The 23,076-nt window shown below is 42.1% G+C and overlaps 1 protein-coding gene across 1 annotated transcript; it reads left to right on the forward strand.

The window, feature by feature from the left end:
• Positions 1-796: 796 nt before the first annotated feature.
• Clns1a (chloride nucleotide-sensitive channel 1A) lies at positions 797-23,076 on the forward strand. The gene is made up of 7 exons (XM_021634797.2): positions 797-1,012; positions 8,426-8,562; positions 14,780-14,881; positions 15,735-15,842; positions 17,307-17,480; positions 20,574-20,663; positions 22,379-23,076. The coding sequence occupies exons 1-6, from the start codon at positions 873-875 to the stop codon at positions 20,639-20,641; spliced, it is 729 nt and encodes a 242-aa protein (XP_021490472.1). The 5' UTR covers positions 797-872; the 3' UTR covers positions 20,642-20,663; positions 22,379-23,076.

A 23,076-nucleotide genomic window follows, 5' to 3' on the forward strand; every position in this document is an offset into this window, starting at 1 on the left:
GGGGTCAGTAACAGAAAATGTGGTCATATTATTTAACATAAAGAGGGGAAATGAATTGAGCAGGTGTGATGATGCATGCCTGTGATAGTCCTAGCACCCCAGAGCAGGGTGTAGGTCCGTTTTGCATTGGAGGACAGCCCTGTCTCAGGATCAACAAACAAAAAGAACCCGTGAAGAAATAAAAGGTCAAAGTGCTTATGCTGTATGGCGGTAGATTACGGGTTTCTATTTACTAAACCTGTAAGTTTTCACTACTCACATTCTTTGGGGCCTAGCCAGCGTGTACCAGATCAATGGCTGGCTACCTTTCCCTTGGGCGCTATCAGTTAATGTATGTAACCTCTTTGTGCTCCCGTGGCGTGACACTTGGGGATGGACTGTGTTCTGGTGAATGGCTATGTGAACCAAACGAGAAGAGGACCCATGAGGCGGGACCAGGGCAGAACCGTGTACCCAGCCCGGAGACTTCTGACCTCCAGGTGAGTGTGGTTTCCATTTCTGTGCGTCCTCCTCAGGCAAGGGACTCCCGCGTCCTCGGCCCGTCCCCGCTTTTTGTTGGGAAAGGCATCGTATTCCTCATATATCCTCGTTCAGGGTTTGCCGTGCTGACTTTTAAGGAGAACCGCGGAGAAAACACTTGGTTATTCTAAGCCTCTTCAGAGGCGCGGGAGAGGGGAACCAGCACCACGTGACAAAAGCCAGGCGGCTCAACAAGGACCTGTGCTTTGCCTAGAACGTCCCGTCTCTATGGTCTACGAGTGCGGCGTGCAGGCGGAAGGAGTTGTTCTTCCGGGTTACGGCTATTACTTCCGGGGCAGCTCACTGCAGGGGCCCGGGTCGTGGCGTTCGGCTTTCTCGGGTCCTGTTAAGCTATGCTTTCACCGGCCATGAGCTTCCTCAAAAGCTTCCTGCCGCCTGGGTCGGCTGACGGGCTCCGGCTGCAGCAGCCAGACACCGAGGCTGTGCTGAACGGGAAGGGGCTCGGCACCGGCACCCTGTACATTGCGGAGAGGTAGGGTTCCCGGGCTCCGGCGCTGGCCTCCCTCGGGGCCGCCCTCCGAAGGCGCGACCCCGGGTGCTGCGGGCACGCCGGCGGCGCTGCCCCTGTGGGGGCTGGGAGGGATCCCTCCTCCCGAGCTCGCCTGGCTCTGTTCTCTATACGGTGTTTTTCCTTAACGACTGGTGCCTTTTTTTTTGTTTTTTACCGGTCTGTGCGCTGGAGGCCTGGCGCGTGGTCACGTTTAGTTTTGTGTTTGCTGGACCTCGGTTAGTTTTCGATGGTGCCCCTGGCTTTCTCAATGATCTTGTGAGCTGGATGTTTTACCTGCGTATAGAATATGTAGTCCAGAGGAGATTGTGAAGGATTTAGGATATTTGGTTAATGAGTTTGGATTTTGTAGGTGGGGACAAGGAGCATCTTCGGGCCCACGCAGGGCGGAGTCATAACCAGCCGAACCCGACTCCTCGATAAGCCGGTCCTAGAAGGAATTCTTCGTTCGACTGCCTGCAGTACTTTGTACTTTCACAATAAGATAGACATGTCACCAAAACACACACGGGTCCTGGATGCAATACTTTGTACTTTCACAATAAGATAGACATGTCACTAAAACACACACACCTCTACCTCCCTGTCCACACACAAACACACACCCCCTACCTTCATGTCCTTCTGAGTCTCAGGTTTACCTTTTGCTATATTCCATTTGTCCCCCCCCCCCCTTTTTTTTTTTTTTTTTTGCCCCAGAGCTTGTGTTACAACATTCGTCCTGGCTAGAAAATCCAGGGTAGCCCCATTTCATTGTTAGTTGATTAGTAACCCTAATTATACTGAGAGTCCCTTCTGCCACTCTCTAGCATGGCACTGGGAAACAAATTTGTTGGGGACCAAGATTATGCCTACTGCAGAGTCCAGGTGTAAACGTCTAAGAAAATCTTTGTTTAGGGAGCACTTGTGGTAGGGGGACACAGACTGGACGTTTAGACACTGACCAGATACAAATGCTTGGAGGCAGGTTTGGGGTGAAGGGGTTGATGAGTTTGGTTGGTGTGTGTGTGGAGTGGTTGGGCTTCGGAGCTTGTGTCTTAGAGTGGTATCAAAGGGAGGTTTGTGAATCAGTAGAGTGGGTATTAACATCCTCATGGAAGTAGACTAGATAGCTCAGAAGAAAGGACTGAGGAGCTGGACCTTGGAGATACATTTGCACTAAGAGGTGGGTCTTTTGAGAAAAGACTTAAGAGAATCAGCTGTCAGACATTAAACTGGAAAATGTCTGTTGGGTATTAGCAGTAAGTAAGTAATTTCAGCAACAGTTTCTTCCACACGTGGAGTATGGAACACATATATTTCTAACTTTGACAAAAGCCTTTTTATTTATCCATGTGTATTAGTCAGGGTTCTCTAAAGTAACAAAACTTACAGAATGAGTGAATCTCTCTCCCTTTACCCCCTCTCATTCCATCTCTCTCTCATCTGTTCCACACATACACCACCCAAACTCATCACCATCCTTCATCCCAAACTTGCTTTTCCTCACACTCATATTTCCTTCTGGTCAGTGTCTAAACACCCAAGCTTTGTCCGATATCAAAATTGCTTAAATGAAGATTTATTTTTTAAGACAGTTTTATACCCTGGACTCAGTAGTAGGCATAACACTCCCCCCGAATCTCTGTCTCTTTTTAAGGGAGAGAGAGAAGGGGAATTTATTAGAATGACTTCAGGTTGTGGTCCAACCAATTCAGTAATGGTTGGCTGTCAATGGAAAGTCAAATAATCCAGAAGTACTCACTCCAAGAGGCTGTAAATCGCAGCTGATCTTCATTAGACTCTGGGATCCCACCTCAAGACCTAGATTAAAGGCACATGTCTTCCTGCCTCAAGATCTGGACTAAAAGTGAATCTTCTTACCTCAAATTAAGCAAGCAAAATAAAAAAATAATAATAACAACAACAGTAAACCTCACTGGTGTACCTTCCATTTTTCGATTCCACCAATCGGGAGGCAGAGTCAGGAGGATCTCTGTGAGTTCCAGGTGAGCCAGGAAAACAGAGATCTTGTCTTAAGCAAAACCAAATAAACAAAACCCATTTTACATGGTGTGATGGCTTTTATTGGTTGTCAGCTTGATTACATCTGGAATTAACTATAATCGAAAAATATAGGGCACACCAGTGAGGTTTTCTGGTGGTGGTGGTGGTGGTGGTGGTGGTGGTGGTGTGTGTGTGTGTGTGTGTGTGTGTGTGTTTTGTTTTGCTTGCTTAATTTGAGGTAGGAAGATTCATTTTATACTTTATAAAGATTGAATAATTGAGAGCTGGAGACATGGCGTCAATGAGGATTCTGCAGAGGCTTCTGGGTCAGTTCCCACATGGTGACTCATAATAACCCCTAACTTCAGTTCCAGATCTGCCACCCTCTCTGACCTGTGTGGGCACCAGACACATATGGTACACATTCATGCAGACAAAACACTCATGTGCTTCAATCTAAATTTTTTAAAAAGAATCATTAACAATTAGCATTTTGCCTTGTTTCTTAGGCCATTTGAGAGTTGCAGGCATTTTTTAACCTCATGTAAATAACTTAGCATGTTCTTCAGAAGACCAAGAACAACTACACAATTTCCATATTCAAGAAGTATATCTCATTTAATGATCTTATTTTATGGTTTTATTGGCAGACCTTTTTTAAAGATTTATATATTTATTTATTCATTCATTTGCTTATTTATTTATTTGTGTTTATTTGTTTGTGTATGAGTACACAAACAAATCTGCATGTACACCTGCATGTCAGAAGAGGGCACCAGATCCCATTATAGATGACTGTGAGCCACCATGTGGTTGCTGGGAGTTGAACTCAGCACCTCTGGAAGAACAGACAGTGCCCTTAACTGCTGAGCCATATCTTTAGCCCTAATGGCAGACTCTTAATGCTTCTTTAAGAGAACATTTTTGGAGATGTCCCAAAATTATAGGTTACATACATGTGATTTAAAATGTAATTAAATCAACATTACATTTCCAACTTGTACCTCTCTAAGTACTCTTTCCTAACTTCCTTGGTCTGATCCACTTTTGTAATTTTGTTTTGTTTTTTGAGACAGAGTTTCTCTGTGTAGCCTTGGCTCTCCTGGACTTACTTTGTATATGAGGCAGGCCTCAAACTCATAGAAATCCACCTGCCTCTGTCTCCCCAAGTGCTGGGATTACAGGAGTGTGGCACCACCATGCCTGGCTGTATTTTTTTTTTTCTAACCTGCCATTTCTCTAAGTCATGGGATTCAATAACTGAAATTGAATTATGACAACTGGTGATTAACATCCAGGTCGGTAGCATTGTGTGTGTGTTGGCAAGTGTTCTAATTAGAAGAAGTAGGAGGATGTTTAGGTGAAAAACAGTATTCTTTGCGCCGGGACATGTATGTATTTTACGCAGGCATACATGGTATAAATGCTGTTTAGTAGTTTTTCATCTCAGGAAATGAAGGAGAACATGGAGAGCTCTGAAGCTGGAACAGGTAAGAATATGTCCATGGACTTGGCTATATTGTATTGGAGCTTTTGGGGAAGCTTTTAGGATGGAAGATCCTAAAAGAGAGGAATGATATTGAATTTGGCTCTAAGGAAATAGCTTCTTGCATGTGTCTTTGGAGATACAGAATTCCTGGGCTCGTTTTCAGAGTTTAGAGCTTGTTTTGTTTTCAGACTGACTTTGAGTGTTTTGTCTGTGTGTATCTATGTGTACCATGTATGCCTGGTTTCCACTGAGGCCAGAAGAAGGCATCGGATGCTCTGGAGTTGTGAGCTACCATGAGGATACTGAGAATTGAACCATTGTCTTCTGCAAAGAGCAGCCAGGGCCCTTGAGCACTGTTCTTTCCATACCACAGAGCTTAGTTTTTATAAGAAGTTGAGTTCTTATCCAAATAAGAAAGATAAAAAAGGCATGATTCAAAATAAGGGTAAAATCTGTACTTAAATTAAAAATAGGTATTTTGAGCATAGAAACAATGCTTTTTTGCATCTCTTCCCCAAATTAATATTAAATCAATTAAGTCAACTCAAATTCAAGTTCTCTTTTACCTTCTTGTGCTATTTTTAACACTTCAGCAGAAATAAAAGACATTGATGGTACTTATTCCTAAGTATCAGAGTTCAACAAAACATTCGTTAACCTGCATTTACTGTTCTTGTCCTTGCATTTATGACTCATGTGGTTTTGGTTTTTATGACTGGGCATAGTTAATTATATATTTTGGTTTTGGAGTGCTTTTCTTCTAGAATATGTGAGGAGAGACTGAAAAATAATTAGAACTTAACGTCTAGTAAGTATTGCTTCAAGTGCCAAACCTATTTCTCTGAGCTTTTCGGAGCCCGTAGGAGCATTGTGCTGCAAAAGACAGCACGCTTTCATCCTTAGGAATGCTGCAGAACAGTTTCAGCCGTTAGTCCAAAGGCCATAATTTGCTAGGCACTGATTCAACTTAGATGCCAACTTTTCCACTGCTCAGTGGAGTTGATAAAGGTTATGGATCTGAATATTTGAGATTATTTTGGACTTGTAAATCGGGATGCTCCGTTCTAAATTGTTATCATGTCAGGTGATTTTGGAGTTGAGAAAGGAAACATGGGTTGGGCTATTCTTGGTACCTGTGAACACACAGTCACTCACATAAGAAATATATTCCTTTAGAATCAGTGGGGATGAATTAATTCCTCAAACTTTTATCACTTTGCTATTTAAAATTTATCACCTTAACCTTTTTTTTTTTTCAAAGAAGCCTAATGGTTAGAATTCTTTCCAATAACTGCATTTTTTTTCTTGCTTTTAATTTTTAAGTGTACCATTAAATAATCATAGTCTAGCCAGACAGCAGCAGCACAGTCGGAGCTCTGGGCTGGAAGCCAGGCACAGCTACACAGAACTGTGTCTCAGCCGCCATCATCATCATCATCATCATTATCATCATCATCATCATCATCATCATCATCGCCGCATGTTTACAGAGTTGTACACTTACCACCACAGTCTAACACATCCCTATGCTTTTAGTAATGCTTTTGCTGAGGATTGTGTTACACACTTGAGTTATACCATTAGACATTGATTTCCTTGGTTGTGAGTTCCTGAGGCATAGAATTTATTGTCCTCATAAACTGACCTTGAATGAAATTAGAATGCTTCTCTATCATTGTTCCTGCCTAAAGGAATTTTGTTTAATTTGTTTTGTTCATTTTGGACGGGGCCTTACTATGTAACCCTGACTGACCTGAAACGGCTCTGTAGACTAAGCTGGCTTTGAACTCACGGAGATCTGCCTGTCTTTGCCTTCCAGATGTTATGATTAAAGGATTATATCAGCACCTGGGTTTTTTTGAGACCTGGACTCTCTGTAGACCATACTAGCCTGGGAGTCATTTGTGAATTCCAGGTTAGCCCTGACCTTACAGCAGTTAGCCTCTAGAGAACTCATATTATAGCTGTGAGCCATGGTAAACTTGCCAGAGCTATACAGAAGGTAGGAATAAGCTGGGCAGGGGTCACAGGCTTGCCAGCCTGGCACTTGGGGTGTGGAGGCCGGAAAAGTAAGAGTGTCAAATGCTGTGGCTGAGGCCAGGCATGGTGGAACACACCTTTAATCCCAGCACTGGAGGCAGAGACAGGCTTATCTCAGTAAGTCCCAGGATAGCCTGGGCTATGTAGAGAGACCCAGTCTGGAAAGAGAGAGAAAGACAGAGAGAAAGGTTAAAGTTTGTTCATGGCCAGCCTGAACAGCTGAGGCTAACATGGGCCAAATATTGAAACTTTGTCTCAAAAACAAGAGGGAATGTGGAGGGGAAGGGGAGAGGAAAATGGAGAAGATTTAGGATGTGCATATTCTACAGAGATACACCCCATTCCTTTAACTTTAGAGTTTATTAGTGTATAGTAGTTGTGTAAAAAATAATGGCTTTTATGTGACATTCCTCTTTAAAGTAGCATTATTTGTGGACATGACCTACACGGCATACAACTTACTTATTTCATCATAGAAGTTGATCTATTGTGATGGTTTATTATGCACTCTTATCCACACTCCGTTTTAGAATATATTGTTGTCCATTCTTCTCCCCCCCTCAAAAAAACAAAAACAAAAACAAAAACAAAACAATGTTCATTAGAAGTCACTCCCTATTTTCTTTCAGCCCTGAAAAATTGTTTTTGTGGCTTCTTTGGGATCTTGCCCTCTGCCAATGTCTTTTCATTGGGTTTTCTGCTAGATTGTACAGTTCATGGTAGGGAATACCACCAGTAAAAATTAGGTATTATCTGTTAAAATTCAATATATTGACTTTGGTGGTGTGTTTCCTTTGTTATTCCAATAAAATATTCGCATCTGTGCACTTTAAGGAAGAGTAGTTTTGTGGCTTTTTTTTTTTTTTTCCTGCATGTATGTCTGTGTGTCACATGTGCCCCTGGTGCCTAAGAAGGCCAGAAGAGAGTGTTAGATCTCTTGCAACTGGGGCTACAGATCATTGTGAGCTGCTCGTGTGCTTGGAGTCTAACTTGGGTCTTCTGGAGGTGCTCTTAACCACTGGGCCAGGTCTCCAGCCTCTGTGGGTTTTTCTTAAAGCTGGTAATAAGTGGGACTTTTACCTTGTCTCCTAAGGTAATTATTTTTTAATTTTGATTGTATATACATCATTTAATTAAGATGACTGGAAAGATTGACTACCAGTTATCTGTTGCATGCTTACCTACTGAGAACTGTGCTAGCATTTTTTGAAGAATGGCAAATAAAGGGATAGAGGTAGCAAAGTTTAAACATGATTCATTAGCATACATTGGTGACAATGTGTGTTACCCAGTATAAGTGCAGTTCAGAACAGAAGAGGTCCTTGTAGAGAGGAGATCTCATGGAGTTATTCAAAACTTGACTAGGTGAAAAGATCTGCACAGCAGAGAGGGTAGCTAAATACATTCTAAACAAAAATGAGCACAAAAGACAGACACAAAAACGGGGCTGAGAGCCATGAAGACCACATGCTTCTTCAGAGAACCAGAGATGGATTACCAGTAGCCACATTGGAGGGTTTACAGCCTCCTGTAGCTCCAGCATCCAGGGGCCCTGATGCTCTCCTCTGGCCTCCGCCAGTACCCCTATTCACGTGCACATAGAGGGAAAATAAACACAGATGACCCGGAAAAAGTTGCCTCTGAAATCTGTTTGAATTTATAGCTAGAGAAAAAGAAACCATAGAAGAGAGAATTCAGTTCTTGTTACTAAATTTTCTTATTTTAGGACTGTTTCTAATATTGTCAATAAACTTAAATTTCTTTCTCTGCATAAAAGTATTCAAGTTGAACCTTTATGAAATTTGAAATATTATGTTAGGATTTAAATTTTTAAAATAATTTGCCTAAAACATGTTTTTCAGCCGCCTGTCTTGGTTAGATGGTTCTGGATTAGGATTCTCACTGGAATACCCCACCATTAGTTTACATGCGGTTTCCAGGGACCCAAATGCTTATCCTCAAGAGCATTTGTATGTTATGGTGAATGCCAAATTTGGAGGTATGTATAGCCTAACCTAACCTAGTGCTTCCTCTGATAGCAAAGTACAGTTTTGAAGGCTTGGTTTGTTTGCGATGAGGGGTTGCTCAGGTTGGGCCTGAACTACTGGGCTTGAGTAACTGTCTTTATCCTCCCAGACACTGACACTTTGGGTGTGCATCACCGCACTGTCTAAACGGCAGTCTTTGGCAATAATCAGTGTAAAATTTAAGCCATTGACTCACATTGTATGATAGCATATTAAGCAAAATTAATTGTGTAAAATAATTTGGTCACTTGAATTTCTTCTAATGGCTATTGGTTTTGTAGGTGTCTGCCTCTTATTTTCTATGTATTTGCGCTTAGAAGTCTTCTTTTAATATGGATATATTTCTAGTTTTTTGTTTTAACTGCTGTTCCTTCTCCTTCAAAAGGCACTTCAGAGATGTGAATCAGTATACTCTGTCTTTCCAGAAATTTAAGATAGAATTGTTTCTATTTATTTAAAGATGTGTATTTGGGCAATTGTTCTTACCTGCGTTTATACTGAGACCAGCAGAAGTCACAAAAGGGAGTAAGATCCCCTAGAACTGGAGTTACATGTGCATGTTTTTCTGTGTGAATATGTGCTGTGTGTGGATGCCTGCAGAGGACAGAAGAGGCCATTAGACTCCATGGAGCTGGAGTTACTTCAGAACTGAACTCTAGAATGGTGTTTTAACTTCTAGAGCAATATTTTAACTGCTTTTCTAGTGCTATGCCAAAACTCATGACCAGCAATAAAGACAAGTGTTTAATTGGACTTAAAGTTCCAGGTGGTTAGAGTCTATGATGGTGGATCAAAGGCATGGCATCAGGAACAGCTGAGAGTGCACATCTCAGACCATAATGAGAGGCAGAGAGGCACGCTGGGAATGGCAAGGGTATTTGAAACCCCAAAGCCCATCCCTAGTGATACACCTCCTCCAATGGGGCCACACCTCCTAATCCTTCCCAAACAGTTCCTCCAACTAAGGAACAAGTATTCAAACATAAGAGCTTATGGGGCCTTTCTTGTTCAAATGACCACAAGCAGCAAACACTCCTAACTGCTGAGTTGTCTTTCTAGGCTCAGAATTGTTTTTGCTTTGTTACAGTAGTGGTTCTCAAAAGGTGGGTGGGGAGAATTTAATGTGTTTCCACTTGTTCCTTTATGTGCTGCCATTGGCCAGTGTAATTTTCACTGGAGGAAAGAGGGTACTTTTGACATCTAATAGATGCCAAATTTCCCACAGTAAAAATGAGGCAGTACAGACGTCAGTAGTGTCATAATTCAGAAGCCCTGAATTACAAGGTTCCCAAGTTTTACTGTTCATGAAAATATCAGGAAGTTGTTAATTTTAAGATAATGAGTAACTTCTCTCTGAAATCTTGAATAACAGACAATCCCATTTAGTTTGTTCCTTACACCTTCAAGTTTGGTTTTTCTTATGGTTCCAGATATAATCCACCTGTGTTTAGTTGTGGACAGTAGTTACTAATTTTAGAACTCTGGCAAGCCATATCTTAAGTGATACTGACTGATATAGCTATCCAAAAAATATTCTCACTATAAGTTTTCGAATTCTTGCTCTTGGAAAGTATTCAAAGATAGATAAAAATATAATGAAATTCGGAAAAGGATAAGTAAATATGAAAAGTTCCACAGACCCTGGAGTGTAGCATGAATTCCTAATGAGGTGTTAAGCACAAAGTTCACCCACTTGACAGAAGAAAGGGTTTTTGGTTTGGGTTCACAGTTCCAAAGACACTTCCCTCCTCATGGTGGAGAACACATGGCAGGCGTGTGAGGCAGCAGCTGGCCACTTGGCAGAGGACCAGGAAACAGGGTCCAGAGTAGTACCAGAAGCAGGGAGGGTAGAACCTTAAAAGGTCTGCCCCTAGTGCCACCCACTGGTGAGTATGGGGACATTTGAGACTCCAACCATAACGTTAAGTAAATGCACGTAATGTTGCTATGACAAAGACCTTAGATAGTCAATTTAATTGAGGGTTTGTTTTGGGTTATGAATCACAGAATTAAGCCCATTTTCATTTGGCCCTGTTTCTTTGGGCCTGTGTTGGTACAGCGTACCATGGCAAGAGCACACGATTGAGGAGACTTTAAGGCAGTAAGTAGAAGACTGTTCACATTATGATAGCCAGGAAACAAAACCTAGAGGCCCTGGAGTCCCCATTGTCCCTTTGAGGATAAGCTTGGATCCACATGTTTTCACCTCCTAAATATTCTCTCACTAGCGCCACAGGCTGCTGACTAAACTTTTAATATATGGGCCATTGAGTGACACTCAAGATCCCAACCATAGCTTTAAACAAGAAAATTGGATGTTTGAAATTTAAAATGTTAAAAGTACTCTTGCCAATCAATTACAAATGCTGCTGTGTTGGAGCTAAGGGTGTGGCTCAGTGGTATAATATGTGTTTAACATATTTGAAGCCCTAAGTTTAAGCTTCACCCAAACCAAAATAAATGCTACTGCATTGTGCCCCTAAAAAGTGTCCAGCATTGACACTGAGCAGAGGTACTGGTCTAGCAAAAGTCTGGTGAGATAGGGGGTCAGTAATACTAGATAGAAGGATCAAGCACCCCCAGCAAGTGACTGTGCCTTACTTGCCAGGCAAGTCACTTTCTCATGACTCTCCATTTCATTAAAAACAAAATCCCTGGAGGATTATGTTAGTCTCACTTTCCACATGGCCTCATCGTCCAAAGATTCTACTAGCTCCCCGGAGCCCCACAGGCGCTGAATAAACCTGTAATGTGTGGTAAGCCTCTAATCCGTCCTAATGCTTGAATGCTGCTGGTTTTGTTTATGCTGAGGCTTAAGCCTGGGGTCTCACATATACTAGATAAAGACTAACCCAGCAATACCAACAGTTTCCTACATTTCTTTCTATTTGTGGCCTTAAGGTAGGTTCCTGAGACTGTAGGGAATTGTGAATTGTGATTAGGGTGTGGGTGGCTTAGTGGGTTCAGTTCTTACTGTATAAGCATGGAGACCTGGGTTTGGATTCTCAGCACCCTTATAGAAACTGCACCTTTTATCCCAGCACTGCAGGAACAGAGATAGGCAGGTCCCAGGGATCTGCTGACCAACCAGTATCACCAAACACTGAGCCCTGGGTTCAGTGAGAGACCCTGTCTCACAAAACAAAAAAAGCTGGGGTTCAACTTAGGGCCTTATTATACATGTATACAAGCAGGCATACCAGACATACCTGCAAATTTTTGCCTCCCTTCCCACAAAAACAGACAGACAGGCAGACAGAGGCTGTTTCATTTCTGAGAGGACCTAGGCGCTGGACTCCATCCTCTGCACTTGAATTGGTGTTACTCAAGAATGTATTACTGTAATTCTTAAACACAATACTTCATTATAGAATTATAATTGTGGTATGGCACCACATTATATATTATCTTTAAAAAAAAGCATTGACAAACCTTGGATCTTGTGACTCACTCAGTGATGTCGAATTTTCCAGTGTTTATTATTCTGCTTGATAACTAAAGATAAGTATGTTAAACAATGTGCTGTTGGAAACAGCACAAAAAGTATACTGTTAATCTGTGTTACTTGAAGGTATTATCAGTGGCCACTTCCATTTTTCTTTCGCTTGTCTATTTTTATACTACTCTACACTGAACTCAAATAGATACTGTAGTGGGTTGTTTACTTTGTCAACCTTACTGGATGGAGGAAACCCAAAGATGTTAGTAAAGTCCTTTTCTGTATATCTGTGAGGGTGTCTCCAGAGACAGTTAACTCAGGGAGTTAAAGGGAGTAAGCCCCAAACGTGGGTTGCAGCATCAGTAGTCTGGTGCAACGTAGAACAAAGGGGCTGAGGAAGGAGGAAGCCCGCAGTGTAGGCATTCTCGCTTGCCCTCTCATCTTTTCCTCCTCCCTCTCTTCCTTTTCACTCTCCTCCTCCTCCTCTGCCTCCTGGCTGCCATGAAGGAAGCAGCTCTGCTTCATCTTACCCTCCACTATGATTCAGTTCCCAACAGTGGAGTCAGCAGCCTGACAGTGGGGCCCAACCGCAGTTCTTCCTCCCTTCTGTGGACCGCTCAGGGTGTTGTCGCAGTGTCGGAAAACTGACAACCCCCGCAAGGAGATCTACTGCATTAGCAACTGTTGTCCACTCTTTCTTAATCTGTGTGGAGGATTGAAGATTTGTTTTAATGCTAACTTTTTTCTTCTTTGCCAGAGCTAAGGATTAAACCAAGGGCTTTGAACATGCTTGGCAAACGCTCTGCCACTGCGTTGCAACCTCAGCCCTTGTGTGTGTGGTGTGCATGCGTGTGTGCGACTTTGAGGTGGTCTTGCTAAACTGCCTCTGTGGGCATCTAACTTTGAATCCCCCTGTCACTCTCCTGAGCAGCTGGGACTGTGAGCACGTCCTACCACATCTAGCCCAAAGTAGCTTTACATTTATGTGTGCAGTGTGTGTATGTGCGTGTGCACGGGGAGCCGGGCTAACTTTGCTTAGTTGGTTCTCTCTATCTTCAAGTGGGCCCTGGGATCAAACCCAGTATTGTTGGGCTGACGCAGCATGAGCTTCTACCTGCTGAGCCACCCACCTCACCAGCCCTTAATTTGTATTTTTAACATTGCTAATTTCAGCAAACATATATGCTGTTTTGTGAGGTCAGTTTACATATTTTATCGACCTATTTTTTTCATTACGAAATGGTTCAAACATTGAAAAAGTATAAAGTATTTTTTTCTATTTAGTATTCAGTGTAAATTGCATCACTTTCCCCAGATACTATAAATGTTTTAGGAAAACTAACTGAATTCTGTTGAAAACTGCCATTGTCGTCGGGAAGGACAGGCTCTCTCTCTGTCCTGGCACTCACTGTATAGACCATGCTGGTCTTGAACACACAAAGATCTACCTGCCTCAGCTCCCTTTTTGCTGGAATTCAAGGTGTGTCCACTATGCCCAGTTTGAAAGCTGTTTTGTGTGGATCCCCACTTCATCCTGTACTCCCTTACTCAAGTTTAACAGTATTGTAAAAGTTATGTGTGCCCTTTCTGTAAATGCTTTGTTTTGTTTTATTACTATTATCTTACTGTATGAATGTTTCACCTGCACCACGTGTGTGCCTGGTGCCTGTCAAGGTCAGGAAGAAGGAGGTGGAGCTCTTGGCACTAGAGTTAGAGACTTCTATAGAGCGGCCGAATGAGTGTCAGGGTTCATCCTGGGTTTGCTGCAAGAATAGCAAGTGCTCTAACCACTGAGCCATTCTCTAGCCCTCCTATATATGCTTTTAACTTTCACTGAATATGTATGTGCCTCCAACCAATGTAATGCTTTTATGTTTAAAACCTTAATGTAAGGGGTGCTATGTATTCTGAAACTTGCTTTTTCATCTAGCTGTTCTTTAAAATGTGTCTCTGTTGATACATATATAGCACTGTTTGGTCTTTGTTTCCAGTACAAGGGTGAACCCAGGACCTCCTGTAAAAAATGACTACCACTAAGCTATTGTTTTCAGCCCTATTTGTCTTTGAACTTTGGGGTTTTTGTTTGTTTGTTTTGTTTTTTGAGACAGAATTTCTATATGTGGCCTTGGGTATCCTGGATTCGCTTTGTAGACCAGGCTAGCCTAGAACTCACAGAGGTCTGCTTCTGCCTCCCCAAGTGCTGGGATCACAGGTGTGCACCACCATGCCCAGCTTGAACACTTTTGTTTTCTCTAAAAAGGATCATTTATCTGCTGGTCAGTTAGCGGTCATGAACTTGGGGTAGACTCTGTTAGTGCTGCACTCTCAGGACGATTCCAGTGCTGTGCTGCTGAGCACCTGCCCAACTCTGGCAAAACATCAGTAAAAGTGGTTTCCCACTTTTACTGAACTAGAATTACAGTTGTGAACTGCCAGCAGGGTGCTCAGAACCATTCTTTTGTTAAGAATGTTTATATGCATTTCTGCTTCTCCTTCTCAGGTTCAATTATTTCAGGTACACACTACCAGGATCTAGCTTCAGCGTCTTTAAAATCCCAAATAACTATTTAAAAAGTTTTATTTCTTGAGACTGGAAAGATGGACCAGAGTTAGGTTTCCAAGGACCTGTGTTAAGTGTCTGATGTCCTCTTCTGGCTCCTGCAATACACATAAGCTTATGCAGGCACATGTAAGTAAAGCCTTAAAAAAACATTTAAGGTCTAAAAAGGTTATTTTTATTCCTTTTATAGAGGAATCAAAAGAATCTCCCTCTGATGAAGATGAAGAAGACAGTGATGATGATGCTGAACCCATTACTGAATTTAGATTTGTGCCCAGTGATAAGTCAGCATGTAAGTGTTCTCTGCTTGACCCTTTTCTCTTTATGTTCCCGTCACCCATGATGTTCACACACCTTTCACTTTCGTTGTGGTCACCTCCATGCTATTGCCTTGTCTTTGTTTTAGACGTTAAAGTCATTAAGGAGCAGGCACTTATTAGTGTCACAACAGCATGGTCCTCGGGGTATTTTGTGCAAGGAAGATTCTGGCTAGTTTGATTGGTGTTGCTGACTGAATCTCACCTGTGGGAAGCACGTCTACTTACAAAGTTGGCAGTGCTGAGACTCTGGAAAGTGACCTGTCATGTGACAGAGGCTTTATCCTAATGAGCAGTGTGACCAACTCTGACCTTTTCCTTTTCCTTCCCTCCTTCCTTCCTTCCTTCTTTTTCTTTCCTTCTTTCTTTCCTTCCATCCTTCCTCCCTCCCTCCTTCCTCCCTCCCTCCCTTCCTTCCTTCCTTTTAGAAACAGGGTTACTCTCTATAATCCTGGCTATCCTGCGACTTACGTAGACCAGGCTGGTCTGTAACTCAGAAATCCATGTGTTTTTGCCTCTTGAGTGCTGGGATCAAAGGCATGAGCCACAACACCTGGCCTGACCTTTTTTTTTTTTTTTTTTTTCTTAAATCAAACCATCCATGAAGAGCTCTCTTAATGACTTTGTGACTTATTCACTGTCTCTGGCACTTTTAGAGTAGGCTGTGCACTTCTCATAATCAATTTCTATTTGAATTTTGCAGATTTTATAAATATTAGGTTAGTAAATCTTTTGTCTGCTTTTAAATTTGTTTGTGGTGTTGGTTATAGTTATTCTAAAACTGTGGTTCACTGGAAGAAAGTGTTAGTTAAAGTTTACTGTTTTTAGTGGAGGCGATGTTCACTGCAATGTGTGAGTGCCAGGCCTTGCACCCGGACCCTGAGGATGAAGACTCAGATGACTATGATGGGGAAGAGTATGACGTGGAAGCACATGGTTAGTGACTGGGGTTTTAATAATGGTTTTCGTGTTTCCTTTTACCAAGTAGTTGTGCTAAGGGCACAAGATTTTAGTTTCTCTATCTCCATAAAGTAACCAATGTACGATGGATAAAGGGGATGATACATTGGCATACTTTGTGTATGGGCCCTGTCAGCAGACAGATGGGGAAAACAATGAATTTCTCAAGCTCAAACAACAATAAGGTTATTGGGGGTGGGGAATGGTTAAGAAACAAATGGGAAAGAAAAGGATAACTGGGAAGTTGGTAGTCAGGTGCTACTACTTTAGGCAGAGGAGGCTGCCCCGTTCTCCACCCATTGAGGAGCCTGTTCATGTGCATCTCTTTAAATTTGTTCTTTTAATTTGTTTATTTTATGTGTATGAGTGTGGTGCTTGGATTGATATATGTGCACCACACGTGTGCCTAGTTACTGCAGGGGCCAGAAAAGGATGTTGGAATCCCTGGAACTAGAATTACAGTTGTGAACTGCCAGCAGGGTGCTCAGAACCAAACTCCAGTCCCCTGCAAGAATAGCAAATGCTCGGAAGCCACCGAGTCATCTCTCTAGAGTCCTGTTGATATTTCACTTTATTCAACACATTTCTTGAAACAGCTTACAGCCAGTATAATTTTCTTTTCCCCAGAACCATCCTTCATTTCCCCTTGCCTTCCCAGACCAGGATGCATTCAGTTGCCTGATAGGCTATAGCCTGAGGCACAGGCTGTTCTTTTCTGCATTTCCCCTCTGGTTTTAAGCATACCAATCTGGGTATCTAAAGCCCTTTCCTACATATGAACCCAGTTCCTGGCCTGGGAATACCCATTTCTGATATTCTCACACACATAAACATATACTCATCTCCTACAGATTTTTAAAGTGGTTTTGTGTTTTGTCCTTTTTATATTTTTATATTTTTGTGGTTTGGTTTGGTTTGGTTTGGTTTGGGACAGGGTTTCTCTGTAACTCTGGCTGTCCTAGAACTCTCTGTAGATTAGGCTGGCCTCAAACCCAGAGATTCACCTTCCTCTGCCTCCCAAGTTCTAGGTTTAAAGGAGTGTGCCAATACTGCCTGGCTTGATTTTCTGTTGTTATTGTTGTTTGTTTTTTTAATACAAGTTAATCTATTCAGTATCAAATTAATGTGTTCATTTGTAAAATTTCCACCTTGGAATAATAAAGGATTCATTAATTTTAGAAACACCCTCTTTTTAGTTTTTACACAAGTCCATTCTCTGGGAACTAGTATTTACTGGCTTTTTTGCTTTTAAATGTTTCTCATCGCAGAGATAGGGACTTTTTTTTTCTTTTCTTTTTGGCACTCTTAAATAACGGCCTTATCGATAAATACTGGAAGCCTACCTGGAAGCCTATACTTTTTCATCAAATGCATCATTTATTATCCATCTTCTTTTTTCCAACTGTTGTATAATAGTTTAAAAGCTTTTTGTTTGTTTAGAACAAGGACAAGGGGACATCCCTACATTTTATACCTATGAAGAAGGACTATCCCATTTAACAGCAGAAGGGCAAGCCACTTTGGAGAGATTAGAAGGAATGCTTTCTCAGTCTGTGAGCAGCCAATATAACATGGCAGGAGTCCGAACAGAAGATTCAGTAAGAGATTATGAAGGTGAGTGCTCTTTCTCTTCAGAGTGAGCAAATGGTTAGAAGGGAAATCTTAAACGTGTTCTCTTGGAAACTAAAAGACAATGAGATTTCATAATTTACTTCAAGGAAGTAGGAAGCACATGTAGAATTACTAGAATGGGAATGTTTTTGTTGCTGTTGTTTGTCTCCGGTTCACCCATACCTCCCTGTGTCAACTATACAAGTGGTATAGGACCAGCAAGATGCCCGGTGCATAAAAGTACTTGGTGGGAGGAGAGAAGTGACTGTGTCTGTTCAGCAACATACTAGTCCGTTCATTGCTAGAGCCTATGGCTTACCCATCCACAAATTCTTGGTCCAGTTAATGGTAGGAGGCATTAGTTTCATCTTGTGGAACAGGTATGAAAGCCAGTCAGAAAGAGTGGTTACTCCTTTAACATTCGTGCCATTATTACACCAGTGGCCTTTGTTGCCAGGCCAGTAATTACTGATGATTTCAGGGTTTACAGCTGAGCAACACTGTCGATTACTTTTCTCTTTTGTTAAGGTGGATAACACAGTTCAGAATTATGAAAGTGAACCAGAGAAATGAAGTTGATTTTTTCATGTTGTCACTCAGGGATGTAGTATCTTCAGCAATAGGCTCTTTTCTCATTAGTTATTTATGTAGTTGCAGGAGAGGGAAAAGAAGGTTGCGCACATGGGCTGGTGGTGCATGTGTGACTCTCAGAGGACAACTTGGGAGTTAGTGTTTGCTTTCCACATCGTTGAGGCAGGGTCTCTTCCTGCTTCTGTTCTGCATACCCTGGGCTAGCTGGCCTTTAAGCTTGGGGTGATTCTCCCATCTGTGCCTCTTATGTCCATCTCTATGTCAATCCATAGGAGTGCTAGGATTACCACATTCAGCCCTGCATGGCCAGAGCCAGCTCAGGGTATCATGCTTGCACAGCCAGCGCTTTTGCCTGCTTGTCGTTCCTCAAGCCTCCATTATTCAGTTGTAGCTCTGAAAGGATGGCATTGTTTGCCTAATGTCAGCAGTACTCTACCTTCTAACCTCAAGCTGATTATGTGCCACACCTGGATTTAATGCATGTTTATATATACTTACTCGTTTCGTTATTTTGGGGTTTTATTTTGTTGACAGGCTTTCTGTCTGTAGCCTTGGCTATCCTGGAACGCTCTCTGTGTAGACCAGGCTTGCCTTGAACTCAGAGATCCACCTGCCTCTGCCTCTCTAGTGCTGGGACTAAAGGTGTGCCATCACCACCCAGCATATTTACTCATTTAATTCTTCTAAGAACTCTGTTGGATAAGTTTATGATCTCTATTTTACACACTAGACAACTGAAACACAGATTGCATTGCTTAAAGTCAAACAGCTGATAAGTGACAGAGGATTAAATAAACCATCATACAACAAAAATAATGTGCCTACTGTCATAAGCACTTCTTGGATTTTATGTGTTTAGTATATATTAATATTTTATGTTCTAGCAGCATCTTAACACTTGGGGGGGGAGGGTTATTTCTTTGGTTTGGTTTTAGTTTGGTTCTGGTTTTCGAGACAGGGTTTCTCTGTGTAGCCTTGGCTGCCCTGGCCTTGATTTGTAGACGAAGCTGGCCTCGAACTCACAGAGATCCCCCTGCCTCTGCCTCCCCGAGTGCTTGGAATACACCACTGTACCAGGCTAACACTCATTTTTTTTTTTTTTAATAACTACAGGATATTCTTGAAGTGGCTTTTGTTTTTTGTTTTTGTTTTTCTCTCGGTGCACTTTCACTTCTCTGATAATGATATGATTGGTATCACCATGCATACAGCATATTGACCTGGGATTCTTGGAGTTCTGGGATATTGGTGAGGGCAAGAATTGTGTCTTACTATATTGCCCGTGCTAGTCTCAGAATAGTAAGCTCAAATGATTGTCCCATCCCAGCATGTAATACCCACATGTCAGGGCGATGGATGCTGGGGGTCTTTAGGCAGAAGTTTGTGGCCGGTGAAGAGTTGAGGAATGAGAAAGGAAAGAAAGCAACTGTAAATGTTTCCTTCTAGAGCACATGTTTGTTTGGTTTTTTTTTTTTTTTTTTTTAATGTGTGTGCTCCACTTTTGTGGTTGGTGCTCTCAGAAGCCATAAGAGGCTATCAGGTCCCCTGAACTGAAATTATGGACAGTTCTGATCTGCCATGTGGGTACTAGGAATTGAACCTGGGTCCTCTGAAAAAGCAGCTAGTGTTCTTAATTGTTGAACCATCTCTTCAGCCTTCATCCTACACCTTTTTAGTGAAATGATGATAATGAAGAGATAAAATTCTGCTGCTGTTTCTTTTTTTCCCTATGTTGTGTCTAGTATTTGTCTAACAGTAAATACTTGACACAGTTCTGCGAAGAATGAACAGTTGATATATTTGAAAATTTCTAACAGCCAGACATGGTGGCACATATTTATAATTGTAGCACTTGAGAGCTGAGCCTGAACTACACTGGAAATTTGAGCCAGCCTAGGCTACATAGCAAAACATTCCGAAAACATTTTTTTAAAGAAAACAAAGGAGGGGAAGACACAAATTGACTCCCACCTAGGAGTAGTATTCTTGTGTTTATATTTGTGTGTTGATGTTGTGAATTTACAAAGTAAATATTAAGTGTATGGACCGATTTTAACTTTACTTAAATCCACAGCTAGCATTTTTCTTTCAGTCTCTTTTTAGAATAGAAAGAGTGGAATTGAAGATATGAGGTAGCCTGGCATCAGGTGTGAGCCTGCAATGGTGGTACATGCCTGCAAACCCAGCACATGGGGGTTAGAGGTCAGGAACTGAGGACAGCCTGGACTACATTAAACCCTGTTTCAAAAACAAGGCAGAATGTCCAAATCTTAAAATCCATTTTTCATTTATTTTTATTTTCCTTTTTAAGATTCGGTCTCACGTGTAGCTTGGAACTTCCTGCACAGATAGGCTGGCCTCAAACTCAAGAGTTCTGCCTGACTGCCTCCCAGGTGCTGGAACTAAAAGGCAGGCACCACCATGCCCAGAGCTACACAGTAGTTCTTGCCAGCAGAGGGCACTGTCATCTTTGTCGAATCTACTTAACAATCCTTTTCCGTTCAGATGGCATGGAGGTAGATACCACACCAACGGTTGCTGGACAGTTTGAGGATGCAGATGTTGATCACTGAAGACGGTTTATGCTGCTATACAGTGAGTAGCTTATTCTTTTTTTGTCACAACCTGAAAATTCTGTGAAATGATTGATTTTTTTTTAAATTCAGAATTCAAGAGAATTCTTAAAGATAACAGAAGAAATGTTGCCCATCTGTGGTTACCATAAATTACATGGGTTTTCCCTAGGCAATCAAAGTTTATAGATGTTGTATTCCTGGGTTTAACATCTGCCAGGCACTCCATGGGAAGGGAGACATGGACAACACAGAGTAAGTAAATGTATGAGATTAGCAATTGATGGTCGGCATTTGTTCAGAAACAGACCTCCCTGTCGGCTCCTACAGGAAGGATAGCCTGAGCATGTCTTGGTCTGCTCTTGAGTCACCTTCTCTCATCTGTTAGTTGAGCCCTGTTTATGGTTTGCTCCACCTTATGGCTTTTCAGTTCAGTAAAGTAATTCCAGACTGAGCTTAAGACATTCTAATCTTATATTACTGTCCCTCCTGTGTACCTTAATGGTTAAGGATGATTTGTCCGGACCATGTGTAGTCACCCAACAGCCATTATATCCTTGAGTTTTTTCCTGTCTGCCCTTCAGGCTGACATACTGGTTCCCCGCTCGTTTTGTTTCCTGGCACATTCTGGTGAGCTTTGCCTTAAGTTTGTCGCTGAGTGTTTGTCGGTTTGTGAATGCTGAGGAACGCACTGCCCTTCCCCAGGGTGAGTAGTTAGGCTGCACCTTGTCAGGTAATTGGAGGTCCAGGACTGGCAGCTGCAGAGTCCTCGTCTACAGTCTGAAAAAAAAAATTTTGTGAAACTGTTGTCATTCCTTCCCTGGAATAATGTCCATCCTTTCCTTTCTTCCTTCCTTCCTGCCTTCCTTCTTTCCTTTCGTCAGAACACTTGCTGTCTCCCAACCGTTGACCAGGTGCTCTCCAGGTGCTTTTATTTTATTAAAGCGCATAGCATAGCAAGACAGAAAGGTACATAGTTTGACTTGACTCTGGCCATCTAGGTATGTTGTGAGGACCCTCGCTGTCCCCTGTTGGGATAAATATTTCAGGGGCTGTGGTGTGACTCAGTGTTAGAGCCCTTGCCTAGCATGCTCCAACCCCTCCATTTGGTCAGTTCTCAGCACTGAAAAGGGAAAAAAAACAACTCTCTTTGTTTCTTGTTTTGTTCTGGTATAGATTTCATTCTGAACTTTAAGTGATCATTGTCTTTTTATTTACTTGGAAATTGGAACTTTTCACTTGTTCTATTCTGTATTGAAAACAAGCCTTTAAAATTTAAATTCCAGTGTTGGGGCTGCAGAGATGGCTCATGGGTTAGGAGCACTTGGTACTCTTACACAGAACCCTAGTTCAGTTCCCAACACCCACATGGCAGCTTACAAACATCTGTAAGTCCAATTCCAGAAGGATCCGACACCCTCTTGCTGGAGTAAGGACTAGTGTGTTCATATGACCATTACTAATTTCAAAATAATGGACCTTTGTGTGCATGAGATGGGGTACAGAAGAGGACACATGGATTGTTCTATCATAGCTCACCATGCACATGCGCACACACCACCTGTGCACCTCTGCAGATGGCATATACATTATTACCTCATCTGCTATATGGGATAAAAATAGCTACCTGGCAGGGTTATTATAAGGACTGAAATACAACAGTAAGTCTGGAACCCTACAAAGCTTCACTGAACAGTGGCCATTAGTAATAACAACTTTAAACCTTTTGTATTTCAGATTCTGCTTATAACTGTAGGCAAGAACTTGGTGCCTCTTCCACTCTAGAGTGCGGCTGGTGAAAGGCTTTTTCCTTATCCAAAACTCATCTCTCAAGACGAACTATAATGAGACAGCAAGCTGTCACCAGCAGAGGAGACTGACCTTTATTAACAAAGGTGAATTAACTGAGCGGGTATTTGTAGTTTCTTATTTACCCCCAAACTTCCTTCGTCTAGGTATCTTCTGCGTGGCCTCTACTTCCTGCCTTTGCGATGTGCACATCTGTCAGCTGGAAGGCCTGTGTGGTGAAATGTACAGCGCTTACACCATGTATAGACTGGTTGAGAAAGCTTATATGTCTCTCTGGGACTTAGAAGAACTCTCTTACCCCTGAGACAAAAAAATAAAGGCTTCAGAGGGAGCAGACTCTAGCATTTTCCACAGAGGCATGGGTCCTTTACCTGGGGCTCAGGATAATTCAGGCTGACTCTGGGTCACCCCTGGGGAAAATCTCAGCCATACCTCACCATGACGTAATACTTCTGTGCTAGCTTCAGTTCCTCCTCATTTCCCGTCTGCTCTGTTACACTCTCCTAGGTTAGGTCCACCTCTTACATTAGCTTTCTGTCACAGGATAAATAATCTGTAATGAAATCTGCAGAGTACTTAATGATGTTTTGTCTTTGTACTAGTTAAATAAATCTAGGTTTTCTATA

Source organism: Meriones unguiculatus, chromosome 14, assembly GCF_030254825.1.
Source record: "Meriones unguiculatus strain TT.TT164.6M chromosome 14, Bangor_MerUng_6.1, whole genome shotgun sequence".
Lineage (NCBI taxonomy): Eukaryota > Metazoa > Chordata > Mammalia > Rodentia > Muridae > Meriones > Meriones unguiculatus.

Coding starts and splice junctions, on each gene's coding strand:
- Clns1a (XM_021634797.2), top strand. CDS start 873: ATGCTTTCACCGGCCATGAGCTTCCTCAAAAGCTTCCTGCCGCCTGGG. Junction 8,563..14,779: donor GGTGAATGCCAAATTTGGAG/GTATGTATAGCC, acceptor TTCCTTTTATAG/AGGAATCAAAAGAATCTCCC. Junction 17,481..20,573: donor TTCAGTAAGAGATTATGAAG/GTGAGTGCTCTT, acceptor TTTTCCGTTCAG/ATGGCATGGAGGTAGATACC.